General features: G+C 41.1%; 1 protein-coding gene across 1 annotated transcript in view; it reads right to left on the bottom strand.

Annotated features, from left to right (window-relative positions):
- The window catches only part of lmnb1 (lamin B1), a 38,261-nt gene extending 16,472 nt beyond the window's left edge, over positions 1 to 21,789 (bottom strand). The window contains exons 1-8 of the mRNA XM_061877178.1: positions 21,458 to 21,789; positions 15,279 to 15,435; positions 11,938 to 12,063; positions 4,735 to 4,887; positions 4,246 to 4,371; positions 1,200 to 1,420; positions 902 to 1,130; positions 725 to 829 (exon numbers count right to left, since the gene is read on the bottom strand). Of these exons, the coding sequence (XP_061733162.1) occupies positions 725 to 829; positions 902 to 1,130; positions 1,200 to 1,420; positions 4,246 to 4,371; positions 4,735 to 4,887; positions 11,938 to 12,063; positions 15,279 to 15,435; positions 21,458 to 21,789 (1,449 nt within the window). The remainder of the gene's footprint in view (positions 1 to 724; positions 830 to 901; positions 1,131 to 1,199; positions 1,421 to 4,245; positions 4,372 to 4,734; positions 4,888 to 11,937; positions 12,064 to 15,278; positions 15,436 to 21,457) is intronic.
- Positions 21,790 to 24,201: the final 2,412 nt, after the last annotated feature.

Here is a 24,201-nt window from a genome sequence, read left to right as displayed (position 1 = left end):
GTTTCCTGTGTTTCTCCCTGAGCGCTGTTTCCCCTCAGCTGTGGCTGATTGGCACCTGGCCACACCTGGTGTCAATCAGCCCTCTCCTATTTTAACCTGCCTTCCCATCCAGTCTGTGCTGGATTATTGTCATGTATTGTCGCTCCTGTCGTCTCGTGCCGTGTCGTGTCAATGTCTTTTTCTACTTGTCATTCCTAGTGGTCGTATCATTGCAGCGTAGCGGTAAGCTATATTTGATAGCTTTTTGCAGCTTATTGTCTTTTGTTCCCTGCTTCCAGTTGTTTGTTCATAGCCAAGTTTGTTATCCGCCTCGTGTGCACTTTTTGTTTGTACCCTTTTGTTCGGTTTTGTCTTAGTGTTTTGTTAAGTCATGTTTTCTTACTCGATGCCTGCCTCCTTCTCTGCATCTTGGGGTTCGTCACAAAACAACTCTGACAATTTTGGCCAAAATCCAACATTCCATGTTAAGTACACCAAAATGAAGTGATTAAAATGGGGAAAACACAACCATAATATGACCCCTTTGAAACCCAAAGTGGTATTTTAGACATTTTAATGACATGTAGGGACCCTCTGTCACACATTGTCCCAGCAGAACCCATGCAATTTGTGAATATCAATGCATGGCCACTCAAGCAGAATGTTCAGGTTTCAGATATCCAGACCATTTAATTGTGGCATTTGTAATTTTGACTGTTTAAAAGGGAGATTTTAAAAATCTTACCGTCATTTTCTGACCAGCCTTCATGGTATGTCTGGGTGAGAACTTAAAGCGGGCGGTCGCATTTCCAATGGTTTTAATGACATGGAAGCCCACCATGGCCTGGTCCTAATTAGAAAACAGTTACGTGTATTTAAATGAACATCGTTATGAGACTTTTCTCCTAACATGAACTCTTACCTCAAGACCAGAGTTATGGAAGCGTATAAACTTGCCATTCGTATCGATTTCATCAATACATAGGGGACCTGTGGCTGAGGAGGGATGAGCAATGGACACAGGACTGCTGGCTTCCTGTTCCTCAACGCTAACAAACTTCCTCTTTCCGTGGGTTGTACGAACACTGCGGGTGTTAGAAGAGACTGGCGACGCGGCTACATTCAAGGAAGGGCTGGGGGAGAGATTTAATCTGCAATAGAAAGAGGCAGAGGGTCACTGCATGAATTTATAGACTTTTTCGTGGTCAGGAGCTCCTCACCTTTCTTCTTCTCCCTCTAGAAGTTTGCGGTACGCATTGATCTCCAGGTCCAGAGCCAATTTAACATCCAACAGCTGTTCATATTCATTCAACTGTTTCTGCATCTTTGCTTGGATCTCAGCCACTTCATGGTCTTTTTCCGCCAGTAGTTTGCGGCTGGTGTCTTTCTCATGAGCCAGTGCCGCCTCAAGGTCCACGATGCAATCACGCCAGCTGCGACTCTAAAGGAGGACGCCACAGAGTGATAGCAATGTAGGGAGTTCTAGCTAAAAATGAGATAACCATCGTACTAAAGAAGGGGTTCCATTCTAATGCCAGAAATGAGATAACCGCTGTGCTAACGATGGGATTTCATTCTTATGGGGCGCTGTGACTCACATGGTAGAGCGGCTGTCCAGAAACTTGAGGGTTCCTGGCGCGAATCCAGCTTCCGCCATTCTAGTCACTGCCACACTGGTGTATGAATGCGAGGCACAAACTGGCAGACACGTTTGTTTCAGTCTACCCGAGGGCAACTGTGGCTACAAATGTAGCTCACCACTATCTGTTTGAATGTACAGTGGGTTCTCAGTGTAAACATGCTATGAGTCACAAGAAAAAAGCGCTATATAAATATAATTGTTGGCTTTGACACAGGTGTCGCTCTCAACAGCTGTTTTTTTTTACACCACGAAAGGTAACTAATCTTGCCTGGGCATGCGTCTCTCCTCCAAGATTTAAAATTACAGTATAAATCGTTGGCACCAGCGCTCAGACAAGATCTGGCCAATCTAAATCCGTGAGCTCGATGTAACGTCTGGTTGGCATAACGATGCCGGATATGTTCTTCCAGGGATGCATCGGCAAGAACACAGCAAAAGTAAGAAATAAAGTATTTATTTAACTAATAAAAGGAGCTAAGGAACAAAAATAATGGTGCTAAGCAGGAAGGCAAACAAATGGCGCTGGCATGAAAGCTAGGAATACAAACAGAAAAACTAGACTTGGCACGAAGCCACAAAAAAGGGAAAACAAACCATTAGCATGAGAGCTGGAATAAAACAAAGGCGTAGCGTGTAAGATAGCGAGAATATACATACAGATCAGTCACTTGTTGCACAAAGGCAAATTAGGAACCCTGAATGAAGAACGAAAAGGGGCGAGCTTGAACAAGGGAGGTGATTACATGAAAGAGGTGTGCGTAGACAGCAAGGGGCAGGTGAACTAAAGAGCTACCATGGTGACAGACTAAACAGGAAATAAGGAGGTAAACTACAAAATGTGATACAGAAAAGAATCAAAACTACAAAATGGAACGATCCGAGCAGTGGATCGCAGCACTCGAACTGATGAAGTCTGCTCAGATGAGAGATGAAACGCCTTCTAAGACAAACTGAACATTCCAGTTAGGATTGTGAGCTCCACAATCCATATCTACAATTAGTCGGTCTCTGCAGAATTTTGCGATGTCACAATCACACAAAATCAAACAATTCCTGCAAATTAATTCACAGGCATTTGGCTTTACATCTTTGTCCAAAGCCCGCAACTTCCCTGAATATTTTGGCTAATAAGCGTATTTTCTACTCTATAAATTCTCTGAGAGGCGTTCAAGTGCGCACATCAGCTGTTTAATCAAAACTCTTTGTTTTTTGTGTAGACAATGCAGGAACTACAACATGTAACAGCATATCAAGTCTCTATTGATCAAACTACACAATCCTGCGTAGTTCAGACCTACTTCCTGTTCTTGTCTACACCGCTAAGCATTTTGTGTAATGTAGTAGTATATCACATTTAGTTGGTAGTTTACATGTATTTATATAATTACCTAACATTTATTTATCCATGGTGACGTGATTATACTCTCATGGTTTCTCATTTACTAAAAAAATTTGTGCTGTAGATCCCTCAACAATTCACCAAAGGTTAAAACATACGCGGAGAATGTCTGAAACTTGTAGAACAGGCAAAAATGAAGCCTCTGGTGGTGTTTCTTTCTGCAATTATAATTATTACAATTACTAGTTATAAGTAAATTAAAAAGTACAATAATTTGACAATGATATCTGAGAATGTGCTTTTACTGCCATCTAGTGTCTAGCTTTAAGTACATGCGGTATATGATGAGTAAAACAAGGTTGTAAAATGTACGGCCCGCGAACAGGTTTTATCCGGCACGCAGGATGAGTTTGCTAAGTAAAAATATGAGCCGAAATTTTTGAATGAAAAAAACGCTGTTCTAAATGTGTCCACTGGATGTCGCAATAGCAATTCTTTGTATCTTTGTAGGTTATACTACGTATGTAAAATAAATAAACCACCTGATGGTTAGTGCACCAGTTGAGGAAAATTAACAAACTACATAAATAATATCCTGTAATTTGATTTTGATATTTTTTTTTTATCTTGATTTATTGAAAATTAACACCAATGAGTTGACTGATGAACATGATCACATAATTTATTCATAAAGTGTAAATAATGACAAATAAAGATAGAATACTATTAACTGCAACATGTAATTGTAAAAGAAACCCAACAACATTATGATTTGTAAATTTTCTGAATGTGCTTGCTCTATTTTTAAAGAAAGAAAACAATCTGAAGTCTTTATTTTTAAGTTATCGTGCTGTGATTTTACCAGTCCGGCCCACTTGGGAGTAGATTTTTCTCTACGTGGCCCCCCATCTAAAATGAGTTTGACACCCCTGGAGTAAAACATCAATACAGTAATTGTGCAGTATAACTTTTTTAGTTTAGGTTACAAGGAACACTTAAAACATGAATTAACAAGTTCATTCATCGTTTTTGATAAATCTTTTGCTGCAATTTTCTGAAAGAAATTTGTTAATTCAAGCTTTTATATTGTAACAATTTTAAATAAAGCCAGCAAAATCCTGGAGGGACTGATTAATCTTTCCAAAAATTGCAAGTGAGTTGTACTAAAATAGATCTCACTGTTTACCCGTTTGTGTGCTATCTGTTATGCAAAAAACATGTTTTACCTCCTTTCTGTTTTACATTCAAGAACACGTATGTAGAAGAATTGAGAACATGATTTAACCTCCTTCTGTAGTGCTGCCAGCTGGGAGCTGAGACTCTCGATCCTTAAAGTCGCCTTTTTCAGATTCTCCCGGGCAATGATGGCTGCTGCTTCGTTCTTCTCAGACGTACAACGCAGTTCCTCTATCTTAACACACAAAAAGAAATGCATCAACTTGCTTCTTGTTTGCACACTTTGAAGAGGAACTATGCAGCAAGGTCGTTGCTTCCTATCAGGCAGAGAAAGTTGCTCCTCTCGTCTGATTTTCTTAAGAGTGTTGATTTTGGTGGCATTATCTGCCTTGCTGCTGCTAGATGACTTTTCACCCTTGTCTCCAATGTTTTTTCATTGTTTATACAGTCACATAAATCAAAGAAGGGCTATCATACAACTTTTCAATGACAGAATTGATAACCGAAGTGCCTCTTTGCTGCTATTAATCATTGACAACTTTTTGGACTCAAAAGCCCATATTATAATTTACTGTGTATCTAAAAAAAGTGTCCATACGTTGGAGATGTAGGTCTTCTCAATGTTGTCTTTGTAGATCTTTAACTGCTCCTCATTCTGTCTTCTCAAGGCAGCCAAGGCCTGAGTCAACTTATACTCGTACTCCTTTCGCCCGGAGTCCATCTCGTACTGCTGACGTGCCTTCTTCACTTCCTGCAACAAAAAACGAGCTCACTGTTGTGTTGACATCTTATTTCCTAAAATGCACCAAAGACAAAGTCAGTACTGTGAATTCAAAATCTGTTTTATAAGAGGTTTCAGTTTCATTACGACAATTTGAATGCAGAAAATTTTCACAGTACAAATATTTTGGACATTGCTGCAACGAGTTGTAAAGTGTTTTTTTTTTATTTTAAGTTATTCCATCAATCAATCAATGTTTATTTATATAGCCCCAAATCACAAATGTCTCAAAGGACTGCACAAATCATTACGACTACAACATCCTCAGAAGAACCCACAAAAGTGCAAGGAAAACTCACACCCAGTGGGCAGGGAGAATTCACATCCAGTGGGACGCCAGTGACAATGCTGACTATGAGAAACCTTGGAGAGGACCTCAGATGCTCTAGGAATCACTAATAAGCCGGAGTCTTTTGAACGCAGATTTCTTGCCGGGACATATGGTACAATACAATCGGCAAGATAGGCTGGAGCTAGACCGTGTAGTATTTTATACGTAAGTAGTAAAACCTGAAAGTCACATCTTAAGTGCACAGGAAGCCAGTTATTTATTGGTATTCTACCACACTGCCTTTGTACATGCCCACCGTAAGTAGGCAAAAGTGCTTAAAGTCCTACTGAAACCCACTACTAACGACCACGCAGTCTGATAGTTTATATATCAATGATGAAATATTAACATTGCAACACATGCCGATACGGCCTTTTTAGTTTACTAAATTGCAATTTTAAATTTCGCGCCGAAGTATCCTGCTGAAACATATGACGCGTGCGCGTGACGTCACGTATTGTAGAAGACATTTTGTTCCAGCATCGTTCCCAGCTATAAGTCGTCTGTTTTCATTGCATAATTCCACAGTATTCTAGAAATCTGTGTTGCTGAATCTTTTGCAATTTGTTCAATGAATAATGGAGACATCAAAGAAGAAAGCTGTAGGTGGGAAGCGGTGTATTGCGGCCGCCTTTAGCAACACAAACACAGCCGGTGTTTCATTGTTTCCATTCCCGAAAGATGACAGTGAAGCTTTACTATGGAACAGAGCGGTCAAGCGAACACGGTCGGATTGGACCACACACACACAAAGTACAGTGTATTATGCAGCGATCATTTAGAAAGATCGTGTTTCGAAGAGGGTCCCTTGCGAAGGGCAGAGATGGGCATCGCCACCACCCATCGACTGGTGCTGAAGAAAGGTGCGAGGCCGACCTTCAGGTTGTACAGGTACCACCTTATAATCTCACTAAAACACTCACAATAAGAAGATAAGAGATTTTCCAGAATTATCCTAGTGAAATGTGTCTAATAACATCTGAATCCCTCCCACTGTATAGTCTTTTTTTCTTCTAGTCCTTCACTCTCACTTTCCTCATCCACGAATCTTTCATCCTCGCTCAAATGGGGAAATCGTTGCTTTCTCGGTCCGAATCGCTCTCGCTGCTGGTTGCCATGATTGTAAACAATGTGAGGATGTGAGGAGCTCCACAACCCGTGACGTCACGCGCACATCTTCTGCTACTTCCAGTACAGGCAAGGCTTTTTTATTAGCGACCAAAAGTTGCGAACTTTATCGTCGATGTTCTCTACTAAATCCTTTCATCAAAAATATAGCAATATCGCGAAATTATCAAGTATGACACATAGAATGGACCTGCTATTCCCGTTTAAATAAGAAATTTTCATTTCAGTTGGCCTTTAAGTCTGGAATGAAGGCGAGCTCATTACTAGCGGACTTTGCTGTGAGACCTTTTTTTTTTCAGTTGCATGAAAATTGTGGAGAGTGTTTCACTAACAGTTGTGAATGTCATTGAAATCCATGAAAAAGAACACTTTAAATTTGGAAAGGCAGTGCTAGTCATGTCGTACTTGCCAACCTTGAGACCTCCGATTTCGGGAGGTGGGAGGGGCGTGGTCAGGTGTGGGGCAGAAGCGTGGTTGGGGTGGGGGGCGTGGTTAAGAGGGGATTATAATTCACCTACTCGAGTATTTCATATATATTTAATATATATATGTATAAATATTTATATGTATGAAATACTTGACTTTTAGTGGATTCTAGCTATATATTTATTTTATTATATATATAAATAAAATAAATAGGTGAATTTCAGACGGCACTTATCAAATACACAGTAATAAAAACACAGTTGTTCTACTAACTGTACTGTGCTTGCTGGTTACTAAAAAAACAACAACAACACTTACCTTTCACTATTTGAGTAACCTTTGTTCTGCCATTTGCGTACTGGCGAGAGTCACTTGCCGTCAGGTGCGCAACACCACGTAAATCGTTGGCCAATCAAAAAGCAACCGCATAACGCTATAGCCAACATTCACCAGGAGATGGCGACAGACAACATAGAATCACTCTATTACAGACGGCGTCACCATGGCTGTAACTTCCTCGCTCTTCTGCTTCGTCTCCTTGTGTGTGGAGTTTTTTATTAAAATCCGCAGATGTTGTAACGTGATTGGGCAGGCAAGCTGTTTATATAGTGGGAAAGCGGGCGTGAAAACAGGCTGTCCCCACTCAGGTCCGCATGGAGCTGGAGGCGGCGTGGCCTCCAGCTCCGCTGAATTTCGGGAGTCTCCCGGAAAATCCGGGAGTGTTGCCAAGTATGAGTCATGTGAACGTGTGTTGCTATGGTGATGTAGTGTGTATATGCGCACTAAAAAAGCTTCTTCTTCCTGGTTGGATGTGAATAATCCCTAGATTAAACTTGTTTCACTTGCTATAACCAACCTGATTTCATCTGGGATGTTTACAGTTCTGTTTACTACTAAGGTTGGTAAAGTTGTGACACGTTAGAGTGGGGTAACTGTTGTCAATGGAATCAATTGATTTTAAGATGCTACATTAAATATGCCCATCCATTCATCCTCTTTCACTTATCCAAAGACGGGTCGATGGGGCAGCAGCCTAAACCGAGAAACCCAGACATCCTTCTCTCCAGCTACTTCGTCAAGCTCTTCTCGGGGGATCTCGAGGCGTTCCCAGGCCACAGTCTCTCCAAAGTATCATGGGCCTTCACTTTGGCATCCTACCAGTCGGACAGACAAACACCTCCCTAGGGAAGCATCCGGACGGGATTCCGACCAGACTCCCAAACCGTGTTGTTTGGCTCCTCTCAATGTGCAGGAGCAGCTGATTTACTCGGAGCTCCTCCCGAATGACAAGAGTTTTTGACCTGACGGAAAAAACTTATTTCGGCCGCTTGTACTCGTGATCTTGTCCTTTCAGTCATAGCCTAAAGCTCATGACCCTAGGTGAGGATAGTACCATTGATTACTGCAGACGCCGCATTGATATGTCCGTCGATCTAACGTTACACTCGTCCCCAAACCAGAGATAACACGCCACCCTTTTCCGGGCGAGAATCATAGACTCGGACCTGGAAGTGCTGATATATATGTATTTAAAATTAAATAGTCATATACCGTATATTACCAAATTAAAGCCCGGGTGTTTATTTCACAAAATCGATTTTGGAGACAGGCGTTTAAAAGAAGCAGGCGGTTATTTATTTGCAGAAAGCTTTTATTTATTTTTGCACCAGGCCATTATTTTGTTACAATGGTATCTTCTCGTCGGGAGTGTCCTTCTGTGCAACAGTTGTTCTCCTTTAGGGTAAAGTTGTTTCGACGCAGGAATCGATTAAGTCAGCCATTCGTAGCACCAAACACCAGCCCGATGTCTCTCGTGTCACTCGCGGTGGCATACAACTCCTTTGCCTTAAAGGGGAACATTATTACCAGACCTATGTAAGCGTCAATATATACCTTGATGTTGCAGAAAAAAGACCATATAATTTTTTAACCGATTTCCGAACTTTAAATGGGTGAATATTGGCAAATTAAACGCTTTTCTGTTTATCCCTCTCTGAGCGACGACGTCAGAACGTGACGTCACATCGGTACTCAACGCCATTTTTCCCTACCACATCACACGTGTCGAGTCAAATCAGCTGTTATTTTCCATTTTTTCGACTGTTTTCCGATACCTTGGAGACATCATGCCTCGTCGGTGTGTTGTCGGAGGGTGTGACAACATGATCAGGGACGGATTCAAGTTGATTTACGTAGAATGTGCATCGATCAGCACGGCTTGCTAATCGATGCTAACATGCTACTTAGGCTAGCTGTGTACATATTGCAGCACTATGCCTCATTTGTGGCTATATTTGCATCTAGCCTTTCCCTCCACCCACATTTAATGCCAAACAAACACTTAAAAATCGAGGGGTTTAAGTTGCTCCAGTGTCAAGAGATGCGAAAGTCCCTCGTTTGGTTTTTACCGGCGATGCTACTACAGAGATGGCAGAGAGATGACAAGAATGTCTGGATATCCTGCGACACTCAAAGCAGATGGATTCCCAACGATAAAGTCAACGAAATCACAAAGGTGAGTGTTGTTGATGTTATTGACTTATGTGCTAATCAGACATATTTGGTCGCGGCATGACTGCCAGCTAATCGATGCTAACATGCTATTTAGGCTACCTGTATGTACATATGAAACTATATTTACATCCAGCGTTTCCTTCCACTCAGATTTAATGCGAAACAAACACCTACCAATCGACGGATTTAAGTTGATCCAGTGTCAATGCGAAAGTCCTAATCGGTTGGTCTGCACATTTTACCGGCGATGCTAAGGCAGACATGCATGGCCGAATAGCATCAATAGCTATTCGCTCAATAGCTCAGTTTGTTCTTCAATTTCGTTTTCGCTATCCGCCTCCATACTCCAACCCTCCGTTTCAATACATGCGTAATCTGTTGAATCGCTTAAGCCGCTGAAATCCGAGTCTGAATCCGAGCTAATGTCGCTATATATTGCTGTGCTACTCGCCATTGTTTGTAATGGAATCGCTATGTGACATCACAGGGAAATGGACAGTGGCTTAAGCAAATAGCGAAAATCAAGCACTTTAAAGCTTTTTTTAGGGATATTCCGGGATGGGTAAAATTAAAAAAAAAACTTCAAGAAATAAAATAAGCCACTGGGTACTGATTTTTATTGGATTTAACCCTTCTGAAATTGTGATAATGTTCCCCTTTAATGCGGATCATTTTGCGGGACACACGGTGGCTTAGTCCACGAACGTGATGTATCGACTGACACAAATTAGCATCTAGCTGGTCGCTCACTTTCTTCCTACCTCCACCAGATAAGCAAGCCCGTTTTCCATCGATTGCCGACTGAGATAGTAGTTCTCCCTCTTTTTGTTTCCATTCTCGTACACGTTTTGGGTCAACGTTAAACTGCCTGGCCGCTGCCAAACCAGAATTCTGCCCCGCATACTTCACAACCGCTAGCTTGAACTTTAAGTCAAAACTTCTGTTCTTCTTCCCCCTTAAAGTATTCCCGTCCATCAGTTGTGGTCTACCGGTATCCTGTTTACTCAGCTCACTGCTACTGTTGCTTGCCATGGTGTAACTTTTCCTCGTGGGTTTGTTGTCGTTGAGTGTGTGTTATGCTATATGCGGTGACCCAGTGCAACACGTTGATTACCCAGAATCCCCACGTAAGCCATCCCGGCACAGAATTCGTTAAGCCTTTGATTGTCATGTAACTCTCTGGACTCCACGCCTCTGCTGATACTGTAATTACCAAAATGACTGCACCTTTGCTTTTCCTTTTAGCTTATAAATTGGGTTTAATGAAATCAATATGATTTTAATCTAAATTATGCAAATAACAGCCCATGGGCGGCTATTTGGACATAGACGGTTATTTGCCCAAGGGCGTTTACTTGGTAATATACAGTAGTTCAAAGATCACGGTCCAGATGGTTTGTATTAAAATTTCCAGGATTGTTCACACATGGCAGATACTTTTTTAAAAATGCAACTCTCCAAAGAGTTGAGATTATTTGTACTGTTCTGTAGGTTAGGTGACGCATTAACCCAAAATGCAATTGAAAGTTGAATCAACTGGATAACTAATAAAATCGTTTTGGAAATAGGAAAGTGTATATTTTGGAGTTACAGTAAAATACAGATTTTTTTTTTTAAATGTGTGAATATTATAGGGAGAGGCAAGGTGTGCTTGAAGGAGCAGCAGAGAGTTTGCATGGATTAGAGCAGGGGTCGGGAACCTCTTTGGCTGAGAGAGCCAAGAATCTGAATATTTTAAAATGTATTTCCGTAAGAGCCATATAATTTTTTTTTCAACACTGAACACACCTAAACGCGTGTTTTTTTAAGTAAAACCAACATTACTAGAATATAATAGGTCTCTTATTCTTTGTAATAACATTGATATTCTGATGCTAACTGTGGAGGGGGCGTGGCCTGCCGGCCTGCAGCGATGCAGGGTGTGACAGGACCAGCCTCGAAATCAGTGAAAGGTGCATAGACAACCCACCTGGGCCTCGTTATCTAATCACCTGTCGCTCTGTTATAAGCAGCAGCCAGGAGGAGAGACAGGGTTGGAGCTGGAGCCAGAGTGCGAGCGAGAACGAAAGTGAAAAAGACAATTTCTGGAAAGCAACTGAGAGACTTATTGAAAAATAAAAAAATATCATAACCCTGAAACAGGCTTTCATGTCGGTGCTTGGTTGTCTAAAGAACCCCTAGGAGGGCAAGCCCTAAAAAAAAAATAAAGTGCGGTAGAAAAAAAGGATGGATGGATTCAAATGCATGAGCATGTTTAATATTTTAACATTATTTTTAACACTTTGATTACAAGTGGAATTAGTCATTACTTATTGTGTTAAGCAGTGTTAGCTCAGATTTATCCGAGAGCCAGATGCAGTCATCAAAAGAGCCACATCGGGCTCTAGAGCCATAGGTTCCCTACCCCTGGATTAGAAGAACTCTGCGTGAAGAAATTCAAAGGAATATGCTTGGCGTGTAGAGGAAAAACTAAGTAAAGGATCAACCTGAGACCAATACTGGTACTTACCTTGGTATCGATACTTGTGATATTAAGATCAATAAACCCACATGTAGTTCAAAATCCCACAACTGAACTGAATAATAATAACCATGTACACGGCTAAAGCTGATATACTGACCTGCTCATGCATGTTCTTTTGAAAGTTTATCTCCTCGAACAAACTCTGGCAGCGGTTTTCCAAATCCACCCGAAGGAGCATCTCCTCAGTAAGGTGCTTTTTTGTCTTAGTGATACCTGACTCCAACTGCCCAAAGAAAAAGTTTAATCAAATCAAACTTTATTGAAATAGCACTTTTCATACACAGGCAAATGGGAACTCAAAGTGCTTTACACACACACATAAAAACGACAGAAGCAAACACACACGTACTACACACAAACTACACACATGCACATACAGCACTACTGACAGTTACAAAACATTGCATGGCACTGAGAACTGAAGAAAAATACCACCTTTGAGGCATCCATGAAAGAGAATATAATTAAAACTAACGGCATCTAATATACATAGTATGAAACGTGTTATAAAATAAATCTAAAAAGAAAAGTATTACTTAATAAATGAAAAAAAATACATAACATTAAGAGAATAATAGTATTGATAGCAACAAATAAAATTAAAACCCCACAAAGTTAGTAAAAAGCCTGATAAAAAAAAATTTTAAAAAATTATTTGGTTGCTTGGTTGAAGTTAATTTCGAACATGAATGCAGTTTCAACATGATGTTGATCAACATGTTTTCCATTTCTTGTTATGAAATGCTCGAAAAGGAGTAGGAAGAAGCGTTGCTTATTTAGTACGACCCGTGTTTCACTTAATAGCAGTTTCTTACACATACCGTATTTCCTTGAACAGCCGCCGGGGCGCTAATTAATTTACAACCTTTTCTCACTCCTGCGCTTATTCAAGGCATGCGGTAAAAGTAAGCAGGCGCTAATAATTTTAAAACCTCTTCTCACCCCTGCGCTTACCAATGGCATGCAGTAAAAAAATTGAGTGTGATTAAAAAAAAAAAATTTAATAAATTCTTCTGCGGCCACGGCCCGGTGGTTGGGGACCACTGCTCTACAACATGTCATCGCGACCGCCTTTACACGACGCTATCTGCGTTCCGGCCGGACTCATGCATTTTACTGCTTCTCATACGAGCATACTTGGTCAACAGCCATACCTTTTACATGATGGTTGTGATTTAAACAACTAACACTCTTACTAATATGTACCGCACTCTGTGAACCCACACCAAACACCAAATAAGAAGGCGCAAGGCCATTAAGACATTTAAACTAATAATAGAACTATAAAATCTACCGTGAAGTGGACAGGGACCCAATATAAGAACTTTAAAACTGGTGTAATGTGCATCCGCCTTTGGTGAAGATAAAAGTTTGGTGTCAAAGGACCTCAGGATCAGCGAAGATTCGATACGGTAAAAACAGGTCAGATGTACTGTATAAGAAGGCACAAGGCCATTAAGACATTTAAACTAATAATAGAACTATAAAATCTCCCGTGAAGTGGACAGGGAGCCATTATAAGAACTTTAAAACTGGTGTAATGTGCATCCGCTTTTGGTGAAGATAAAAGTTTGGTGTCAAAGGACCTCAGGATCTGCGAAGATTCGATACGGTAAAAGCAGGTCAAATGTACTGTATAAGAAAGCGCAAGGCCATTAAGACATTTAAACTAATAGAACTATACAATTTACCGTGAAGTGTACAGGGAGCCAATATAGGAACTTTAAAACTGGTGTAATGTGCATCCGCCCTTTTATCCTTGTCTCCATGCGTCGCTGAGTTTTGTAATGTAGAGTTCTAATATTCTCTTTGGGAAAACTTAAACAAACTTTATTGATCCACAAGGGAAATTGTTCTAAGTGCATATTGTACCGGAGAGCTTTACAATAATTTAAAAGACAGGAAATTAAAGGCATGCATTTTCACTTCTGTGTGGGTCTAGGGGAGAACTCTGGCTTTGTTCCTAAAATGCAAATAAGCTATTTGTGTGATATTTTAATATGTGGGATTAAGTCATCTTGAAGTCAAAATCATTGTCATCATTTTTGATAAGACTGTGTTACTGTGACAATTCTTCTTCGGCATGGTTGCCGGTGTTGTTCTTCCGAGGATGCGTCAAAGGTGATGAACACAAAAAAGGTAAGGTATAAAGATTTATTTAACAAAAGGGATCTATGAAACAAAAACACTGAAGCTAAGAAAAGGGAAACAAAAGACGCTAGCGTGTGAGCTAGGAAGTACAAATAACCGGGCACGAAGGCACAAAAATGTAAAAACAAAGACGATTAGCATGTGAGCTAGGAAGTACAAATAACCGGGCACGAAGGCACAAAAATGTAAAAACAAAGACGATTAGCATATGAGCTAGGAAGTACAAATAACCGGGCACGAAGGCACAAAAATGTAAAAACAAAGACGATTAGCATGTGAGCTAACAATGAAGAGCTAGCGGGAGAGAAAACATATCAGTCGTATGAGGAGTCGTCGTCACTGTTGCGCATAGGCAAATTGTCTTTGTTTTTACATTTTTGTGCCTTCGTGCCCAGTTTGGTTTATTTGTACTTCCTAGCTCACACGCTAGCGTCTTTTGTTTCCCTTTTCTTAGCTTCAGTGTTTTTGTTTCATAGATCCCTTTTGTTAAAAAAATATTTATACCTTACCTTTGTTGTGTTCATCACCTTCGACGCATCCTCGGAAGAACACCGGCAACCATGCCGAAGAAGAATTGTCACAGTAGGATCCGAGCAACGGATCTTAACAGTTGGCTTAAAATCGTGTAATTTTGGCTAAAACATTTCTAACTCTACTCTTTGACTAAAATTCCAGTTTTGTCCTGGTTGTACTGTAGGAAATGCACACATTCTATGAAAGTATGCTTTCTTTTTGTCATCCATTTTGAAGTCTGAAACTGCAGAAGCGGGCTTCACGGTGGCAGAGGGGTTAGTGCGTCTGCCTCACAATACGGAGGTCCTGCAGTCCTGGGTTCAAATCCAGGCTCGGGATCTTTTTGTGTGGAGTTTGCATGTTCTCCCCGTGAATTCGTGGGTTCCCTCCGGGTACTCCGGCTTCCTCCCACCTCCAAAGACATGCACCTGGGGATAGGTTGATTGGCAACACTAAATTGGCCCTAGTGTGTGAATGTGAGTGTGAATGTTGTCTGTCTATCTGTGTTGGCCCTTCGATGAGGTGGTGACTTGTCCAGGGTGTACCCCGCCTTCTGCCCGATTGTAGCTGAGATAGGCGCCAGCGCCCCCCGCGACCCCAAAAGGGAATAAGCGGTAGAAATGGATGGATGGATGGAACTGCAGAAGCTACTTGATGCTATGTGCAAGCTACTTGATGCTATGTGCGGAGTAGCGATTCACAAACTTCCATTTTACGTCTGGACCGTTGTATTAATGCCACTTAAATGAAATTAAAAAAAGGAATGTTTTGAACCTCTTGTATTTGGTCTTGCATGCTGGCCAAAGAGGTCTCCAGGCCACTCTTTGCAGACAAAGCTGTAGCAAGCATGGCATCTTTTGTGTTGCACTGGGCTTCCAAGTCTTTGAGCCGGGCCTCCGCTCCTGCTGCCTCGGAATCCCTCTTACAGTAGCTTCAAGAAAAATCAGAAAATATATTATTATATATCTTTCGTGTGCACACATCTCTATGTACAAATAAAGTGCCCAGGTATTAAAAACACTGCCCTCTGGTGGCAAATCTATAGTGCATGCACTAGTGCAGGGGTCACCAACCTTTTTAAAAAACTAGAGCTACTTCTTGGGTACTGATTAATGCTACCAGTTTGATACGCACTTAAATAAATTGCCAGAAATAGCCAATTTGCTCAATTTACCTTTAATAAAAAAAATCTACATATAAAAATATGGGAATTTCTGTCTGTCATTCCGTCGTACATTTTTTTTCCTTTTACGGAAGGTTTTTTGTAGAGGATAAATTATGAAAAAAACACTTAATTGAACGGTTTAAAAAGAGAAAAACAGGAAAAAAATGAAAGTTACATTTTGAAACATAGTTTATCTTCAATTTCGAGTCTTTAAAATTCAAAATTCAACTAAAAAAATAAAGAGGCAAACGAGCTAATTTGAATCTTTTTGAAAAAATTCAAAAAAGAATTTATGGAACTTGATTAGTAATTTTTCCTAATTAAGATTAATTTTTGGATTTTGATGACATGTTTTAAATAGGTTAAAATCCAATCTGCACTTTGTTAGAATATATAACAAATTGGACCAAGATATATTTCTAACAAAGACAAATCATTTTTTCTTCTAGATTTTCCAGAACAAAAATTTTAAAAGAAATTTAGAAGACTTTGAAATAAGATTTAAATTTGATTCTACAGATTTTTTAAATTTGCCAGAATCTTTTGGGGGAATTTTAATCATAATAAGTTTGAATAAATATTTCACAAATATTCTTCGTCGAAAAATCAGAATGTATTTATTATCCATCCATTTTCTACCGCTTATTCCCTTTCGGGGTCACGGGGGGCGCTGGCGCCTATCTCAGCTACAATCGGATTATTCTTTACAATAAAAAAAATAAATTTACTTGAACATAAATTTAAATTGTCAGGAAAGAAGAGGAAGGAATTTAAAAGATAAAAAGGTATGTTTTTAAAAATCCTAAGATAATTTTTAAGGTTGTATTTTTTCTCTGAAATTTATGTTTCTGAAAGTTATAAGAAGCAAAGTAAAAAAATAAATGAATTTATTTAAACAAGTGAAGACCAAGTCTTTAAGTTATTGTCTTGGATTTTCAAATTCTGTTTGAGTTTTGTCTCTCTTAGAAGTAAAAATGTCGAGCAAAGCGAGACCAGCTTGCTGGTAAATAAATACAATTTAAAAAAATAGAGGCAGCTCACTGGTAAGTGCTGCTATTTGAGCTATTTTTTAGAACAGGCCAGTGGGCTACTCATTCGGTCCTCAAGGGCTACCTGGTGCCCGCGGGTACCGTGTTGGTGACCCCTGCTCTAACCACTAGGCCACTGAGTAGGTAATATAATCTAATGGTAATGGTACAGCTAATCTAGTGGTAGCCTATGCCAAATAATCACTTGGTTAAAGTACAGTGTTTTATTTTCCTATACTCAAACAGTATTACAGTTTAAACTGTGTGTAAAATATACTTGTTTAATCAATACTTACGCCTACTACACGACCGCATTTTTAAATTGACTGTGATACATTTTTCCGAGGTGTTACTTGGTGCAAAATATTTGAGAACTACTGGTATACAGTACAAGCGGTAGAAAAATGGATAGATGGTATAAAGCAGGGGTCACAAACTCAATTTACCTGGGGGCCACTGGATGCAGAGTCTAGGTGAGGCCTGGCCGCAAGAAAAGATTTCTTAAAAAATAAATTTTTAAATGTCTTTATTTTTATTTTCAACACAAAATCAAATCAAATTAAAAATGAACAAAATGAAAATCAAGTAATGTGAGGCAATGCAAATTAAACAATTGAATTGGTTTAGGTTATCGGGGACTGTTATCATTGACGGACAGCCAGGCATGCGAGAAAACCCTCGTCTCCACGGCAACGTTTGTCGCTTTCACTCATTTGCCGCTTTTCCACCAACGCAGTGGTAGGCAACCCAGAACGTTGAAAGAGCTGTGGACTTTACAGTTACGGTAGCACAATTAGCCCCGCAACGGGCTAACATCAGGACTAACGTGTTACACGTCCGATTCGCCCAGCGACTCTCTGCCGGAGTATCAGCACTGGGGTCCTGTGCACCACAGTTTGGCGGAGTGCTACGGAAGCTACCAGGCCACAGAGAGAGAGACAGGGGGATTTAGGGGGGGAAGTGCGCGTGCGGGTTTCGTGGAACGTTTCTCTGCTTGCATCACGCAGGTGACGTCAATGTTCGGCCCTTGAGAGCCAAATACCACACCGTGATTGGTAGATACCTTCAGCTCCGCACACAAACACTGTCATGCGCCATTCATATAAAACTCGCGGGCCGCACTAACATTAAACTTTCATATTAAGGTGGGGGCCGCAAAATAACGTCTCGCGGGCCTTGTGTCTGAGACCCCTGGTATAAAATATATTTTATACCAGGGGTATAAAATATACTTTATACCAGGTATAAAGTATATTTATACCTGGTATAAAGTATATTTTATTATTATTTTTATAACATGTAAATCTGATTCCCGATATAGTGGGGGCGAGACTTGTGAAATAACCATGTGCCAGGTTTTGCGCCTGAGTTTTTTGATGCGTACTAATGAGTCACTCAGTGAAGTGAATCAAGTGAGTGACTCACAAGTACTCGAGTCGGTAAAAAGAATCGTGTTTATCATCACTAAGGTGGAGCTGAAGATGTTGAAGATGACATACATCCACAGAGTTCATGTAAAACAGAGTACCATGAATTGATTAACATGGACCCCGACTTAAACAAGTTGAAAAACTTATTGGGGTGTTACCATTTAGTGGTCAGTTGTACGGAATATGTACTGTACTGTGCAATCTACTAATAAAAGTTTCAATCAATCAATCAATTCACCTCCACCTTATCTGCTGATAGCAGTCTTGATAGCATTAAAATGGCGTACTGGTACGTATTACATCCTGTTATCAATGTGGAGATGTTTTATTGACGAGGCAGGAGTTGAAGAGGAAGTGCATCACAAAGTTGTTCTGCCAAATGTTGGTCCACTTGATTGTTGCAGTGAAAAGACTGCTAAGACTAGCCAACAATGCTAACAGATGTTAGCATTGTTTTCACCCTCAACCCGGAAATAGATGTCCGGCTTGGCGAATAGTGCAAACCCCGTTTCCATATGAGTTGGGAAATTGTCTTAGATATAAATATAAACGGAATACAATGATTTGCAAATCTTTTTCAACCCATATTCAGTTGAATATGCTACAAAGACAACATATTTGATGTTCAAACTGATAAAACTTTTTTTTTTTGCAAATAATCATTAACTTTAGAATTTGATGCCAGCAACACGTGACAAAGAAGTTGGGAAAGGTGGCAATAAATACTAATAGAGTTGAGGAATGCTCATCAAACACTTATTTTGAACATCCCACAGGTGTGCAGGCTAATTGGGAACAGGTGGGTGCCATGATTGGGTATAAAAACAGCTTCCCAAAAAAATGCTCAGTCTTTCACAAGAAAGGATGGGGTGAGGTACACCCCTTTGTCCACAACTGCGCGAGCAAATAGTCAAACAGTTTAAGAACAACGTTTCTTGCAAGAAATGTAGGGATTTCAACATCTACGGTCCATAATATCATCAAAAGGTTCAGAGAATCTGGAGAAATCATTCCACGTAAGCGGCATGAACGGAAACCAACATTGAATGACCGTGACCTTCGATCCCTCAGACGGCACTGTATCCATAACCGACATCAATCTCTAAAGGATATCACCACATGGGCTCAGGAACACTTCAGAAAACCACTGTCACTAAATACAGTTCGTCGTTACATCTGTAACTGCAAGTTAAAGGTTTACTATGCAAAGCGAAAGCCATTTATCAACAACATCCAGAAACGCCGCCGGCTTCTCATCTAAGATGGACTGATGCAAATTGGAAAAGTGTTCTGTGGTTTGACGAGTCCACATTTCAAATTGTTTTTGGAAATATTCGACATTGTGACATCCGGACCAAAGGGGAAGCGAACCATCCAGGCTGTTATCGACGCAAAGTTCAAAAGCCAGCATTTGTTATGGTATGGGGGTGCATTAGTGCCCAAGGCATGGGTAACTTACACATCTCTGAAGGCACCATTAATGCTGAAAGGTACATACAGGTTTTGGAACAACATATGCTGCCATCTAAGCGCCGTCTTTTTCATGGACGCCCCTGCTTATTTCAGCAAGACAATGCCAAGCCACAGCTAGCAGGTGTTACAACAGCGTGGCTTCGTAAAAAAAGAGTGCGGGTACTTTCCTGGCCCGCCTGCAGTCCAGACCTGTCTCCCATGGAAAATGTGTGGCGCATTATGAAGCGTAAAAAACGACAGCGGAGACCCCGGACTGTTGAACGACTGAAGCTCTACATAAAACAAGAATGGGAAAGAATTCCACTTTCAAAGCTTCAACAACTAGTTTCCTCAGTTCCCAAACGTTTAGCGAGTGTTGTTAAAAGAAAAGGTGATGTAACACAGTGGTGAACATGCCCTTTCCCAACTACTTTGGCACGTGTTGCAGCCATGAAATTCTAAGTTAATTATTTGCAAAAAAAAAATAAAGTTTATGAGTTTGAACATCAAATATCTTGTCTTTGTAGTGCATTCAACTGAATATGGGTTGAAAAGGATTTGCAAATCATTGTATTCCGTTTATATTTACATCTAACACAATTTCCCAACTCATGGAAACAGGGTTTGTATCAACATCGATCACAAGATACTAAAAAAATAAGACACTGTAATACATACAAGACAAAAGCCAGACTTTAGCCCCGAATTACGTAAAATATGCTTTAAAAATATTAAAGCGGAGTGTTGCGACTGTACTTTATTCTGCCGTTACAAACAGGTGGTAGCCAACACAAGTTGAACTGTAATAAGTATTAGTTTAAAAATAAAACCTACATAAAAATTGCCTTTGCATCCTTTGATTTTGTCACTGTGAGGCCCATCCATCCATCCATCCATCATCAACCGCTTATCCGAGGTCGGGTCACGGGGGCAGCAGCCTAAGCAGGGAAGCTCTTCCCTCTCTCCAGCCATTTCGTCTAGCTCTTCCCGGGGGATCCCGAGGCGTTCCAAGGCCAGCCGGGAGACATAGTCTTCCCAACGTGTCCTGGGTCTTTGCCGTGACCTCCTACCGGTTGGACGTGCCCTAAACACCTCCCTAGGGAGGCGTTCGGGTGGCATCCTGACCAGATGCCCGAGCCACCTCATCTGGCTCCTCTCCATGTGGAGGAGCAGCGGCTTTACTTTGAGCTCCTCCCGGATGACAGAGCTTCTCACCCTATCTCTAAGGGAGAGCCCCGCTACACAGCGGAGGAAACTCATTTCGGCCGCTTGTACCCGTGATCTTATCCTTTTGGTCATGACCATAGGTGAGGATGTGAACGTAGATCGACCGGTAAATTGAGAGCTTTGCCTTCCGGCTCAGCTCCTTCTTCACCACAACGGATCGATACAACGTCCGCATTACCGAAGACACCGCACCGATCCGCCTGTCGATCTCACGATCCACTCTTCCCTCACTCGTGAACAAGACTCCTAGGAACTTGAACTCCTCCACTTGGGGCAAAGTCTCCTCCCCAACCGGATATGGCACTCCACCCTTTTCCGGGCGAGAACCATGGACTCGGACTTGGAGGTGCTGATTCTCATTCCGGTCGCTTTACACTCGGCTGCGAACCGATCCAGTGAGAGCTGAAGATCTCGGCCAGATGAAGCCATCAGGACCACATCATCTGCAAAAAGCAGAGACCTAATCCCGCGGCCACCAAACCGGATCCCCTCAACGCCTTGACTGCGCCACAGATGGCCTCACAGTGCCTTTCTAGGCCCTGGAAAATGTTTGGACATCCCTGGCATAAGACGACACTCATTCCTCTCCATCAAAGAGAAATGATTAACATTGGACTCCTGATTGTTCCAAAAAAAACAAAGAAAACTCACCATTGCAGAAGTTGATCAAGCTCAGATTTAAGTCGTCCAAGTTCGATCTCGAGCCAAGCTCGTTGTTTACAGGAGTCGTCCAAACAATGTCTGGCATCAGCGAGTTCCGTCTCGTACAGAGCTTTCAGGCCGCTCAGCTCTCCGCTTCTCACCTTCTCGTTGTTGCCGATTTTCAGATTCAGTTTCTTGTTTTCCGTCTCCAGGTTGCGGACCTTGTTGATGTAAACGACCAGGCGGTCGTTGAGGTTCATGAGCTGCTGTTTCTCCTCAAGTCTGCTGATTCTGGTAGGACTGAACGGGGCATCGCCGCCGCTTGGAGTTACTTTCGACATATTTGTTAACAGTTTGGAAATGTAACATATGTGGAGGCACAGCTTCTATACGGCAACCTTAAAACCCCAAGTACTTTAAAGTAAATATTACCAGCATGCCCCTCTTCATAGAATGAAAGAAGGGCTTCTTTGAAAACTTTACTTTGTGACAAACAACCAATGGTAGCGCTCGGCACATTTCTTTCTTTCGGTTACCTTTGAAAACATTTTTTTTATTGGCCAAGCAAAAATAAACAAGAGCACTTTGAAGAAATAAACATAAAATATTATTTTAAAAAAGCCTCCTTAAAAGTACCCATAGTGCCCAGATGACTCACATTGTACTAACAACTTCTCTTTAAGTATTGTTGCTCCTGTAAATAAATGAATTAATCTGGAAAGTCATTTTCCGTGAACTAAGTCCCGTTTTGGCGTGACTTCATCTGCAGAACTGGAACGCATTTCCCCTCTTAGACCGTGTGGATATAAAACCATGACTGTTATTATAGGGGACGGCGTGGCACAGTTGGCAAAGTGGCCATACCAGCAACCTGAGGGTTCCTGGTTCAATCCCCACCTCAGAATGGAATAGAATGGACTTTATTGTCATTATATTTGCATATAACGGGATTAAAGACTCCAATTTAAGGTGCGCTAGTGGGAACAAATATGGGGTGAAATAAATAACACAAGAAGTAATAAAGGAAAAAAACTGACAATTAAAATAAACAGACTACTATTCAATAAAAATAATAAGCAATCCTGTACAACATGGGTGTCAAACTCTGGCCCCCGTGTAATTTCACTTGGCCCTTGAGGCAATATCAAATTAAAATTACTGTAACACCGCATTCACCGCTAATACTCTTACTTGCCAACCCTCCCAATTTTCCCAGGAGACTCCCAAAGTTCAGTGTCCCTCCCGAATTTCATCCCGGGCAACAATATTGGGGGTGGGCCTTAAAGGCACTGCCTTTGGAGTTTTCTACAACCTGTCGCCACGTCCGCTTTTCTTCCATACAAACAGCGTGCCAGCCCAGTCCCATAATATATGCGGCTTATACACAAGTGAATGCAAGGCATACTTGGTCAACAGCCATACAGGTCACACTGAAGGTGGCCGTATAAACAACTTTAACACTGTTACAAATATGCGCCACACTGTGAACCCACACCAAACAAGAATGACACATTTTGGGAGAACACCTGCACCGTAACACAACATAAACACAACAGATCAAATACCCACAACCCCTTGCAGCATTAACTTTTCCGGGACGCTACAATATACACCCCCGCTATCACCAAACCCCGCCGCCGAAAAGAGGCATTCCATTTTTATTTAAATTTTATTTGATATGCCATTGATATTTTTTAATTATTATTATTATTTGAAACTCCATTTTGCACGTCACTCTAAATGTATATACTGTAAGCCCTGCTTGTTCAAGATTCAATGCAAAACTTGTTTGGGTCCCTATTAAAGTTAATTTGTTCAACCTCAGCCCACTGCTTTGTTCGGTTTTAAATTTTGGCCCGCTCTGTATTTGAGTTTGACACCCCTGCTGTACAATATACAAAACAATATAGAAATACAAAATACTGTACAATATACAGAACAAGACAAGAGTCCCGAAGAAATAAATAGCAATATTGCACTCGAAGGGTAGTATTGCACAGTAGGGTATTAGGGCTGGATATTGTATAGGAGTGAATTATTATTATTATAAGTTAGAGTTCAACATGGTGACAGCTTTGGGAAAGAAGCCGTCTCTTCTAGGATAGGATAGGATAGATCTTTATTGTCATTGCACAAGTACAACGAAACTTTGTTTTCAGCACAAACCTGTTCAAGATTAGACAAACAAACAGTGTACAGGGTTACAGAACAAGAACGCTGATGGGTCGCCATAAGGCCCCCCGAAAAAGATGGGAAAAAGTTCAACGCTGGGGAAGGATGAGTAAAAAAAATACGATCCAGACTGGGCTCCTAAGGGGGCCCAGTCTGGAGAGGGAAAAAAACTCCATAGCAAAGCAGATATACATTTTACAACATGCATCTTGAGATATCTAGCAACAGAGGGAAGGTAGTTCAAGGTCATGGTGGTAGGCCGCAGCTCTCAGGCGCTGACCATCCATTCATCACCCCTATGGGATTTGCGTCGAGGGCGTTGGGTTGAGGGGATGGGGTGTGTATGTGTGGTGTATATTTTTTTGTGAATGTGTGTGTGTGTGTGTAAGCCCGTAGTGTGTCTCTGTTCCGCGGCCTTGATGTATTATGCAGTCGCTAGTCCAAAGTCAACAACAACAGGTGTGTGTCCATGAGAGACAAGAAGGGAGTTTGTTGTGTCTTCGCTGTAGTGTCCTTCGGGAGAGTCTTGAAGCCAGGGAAACAATCCAAGTTAGAATGGTTTGTATGCGAGTGAAAATAAA

Source organism: Nerophis ophidion, linkage group LG17, assembly GCF_033978795.1.
Source record: "Nerophis ophidion isolate RoL-2023_Sa linkage group LG17, RoL_Noph_v1.0, whole genome shotgun sequence".
Classification (NCBI taxonomy): Eukaryota; Metazoa; Chordata; class Actinopteri; order Syngnathiformes; family Syngnathidae; genus Nerophis; species Nerophis ophidion.
Note: the sequence above shows the minus strand (reverse complement) of the source record. Positions and strands in the feature narration are given on the sequence as shown.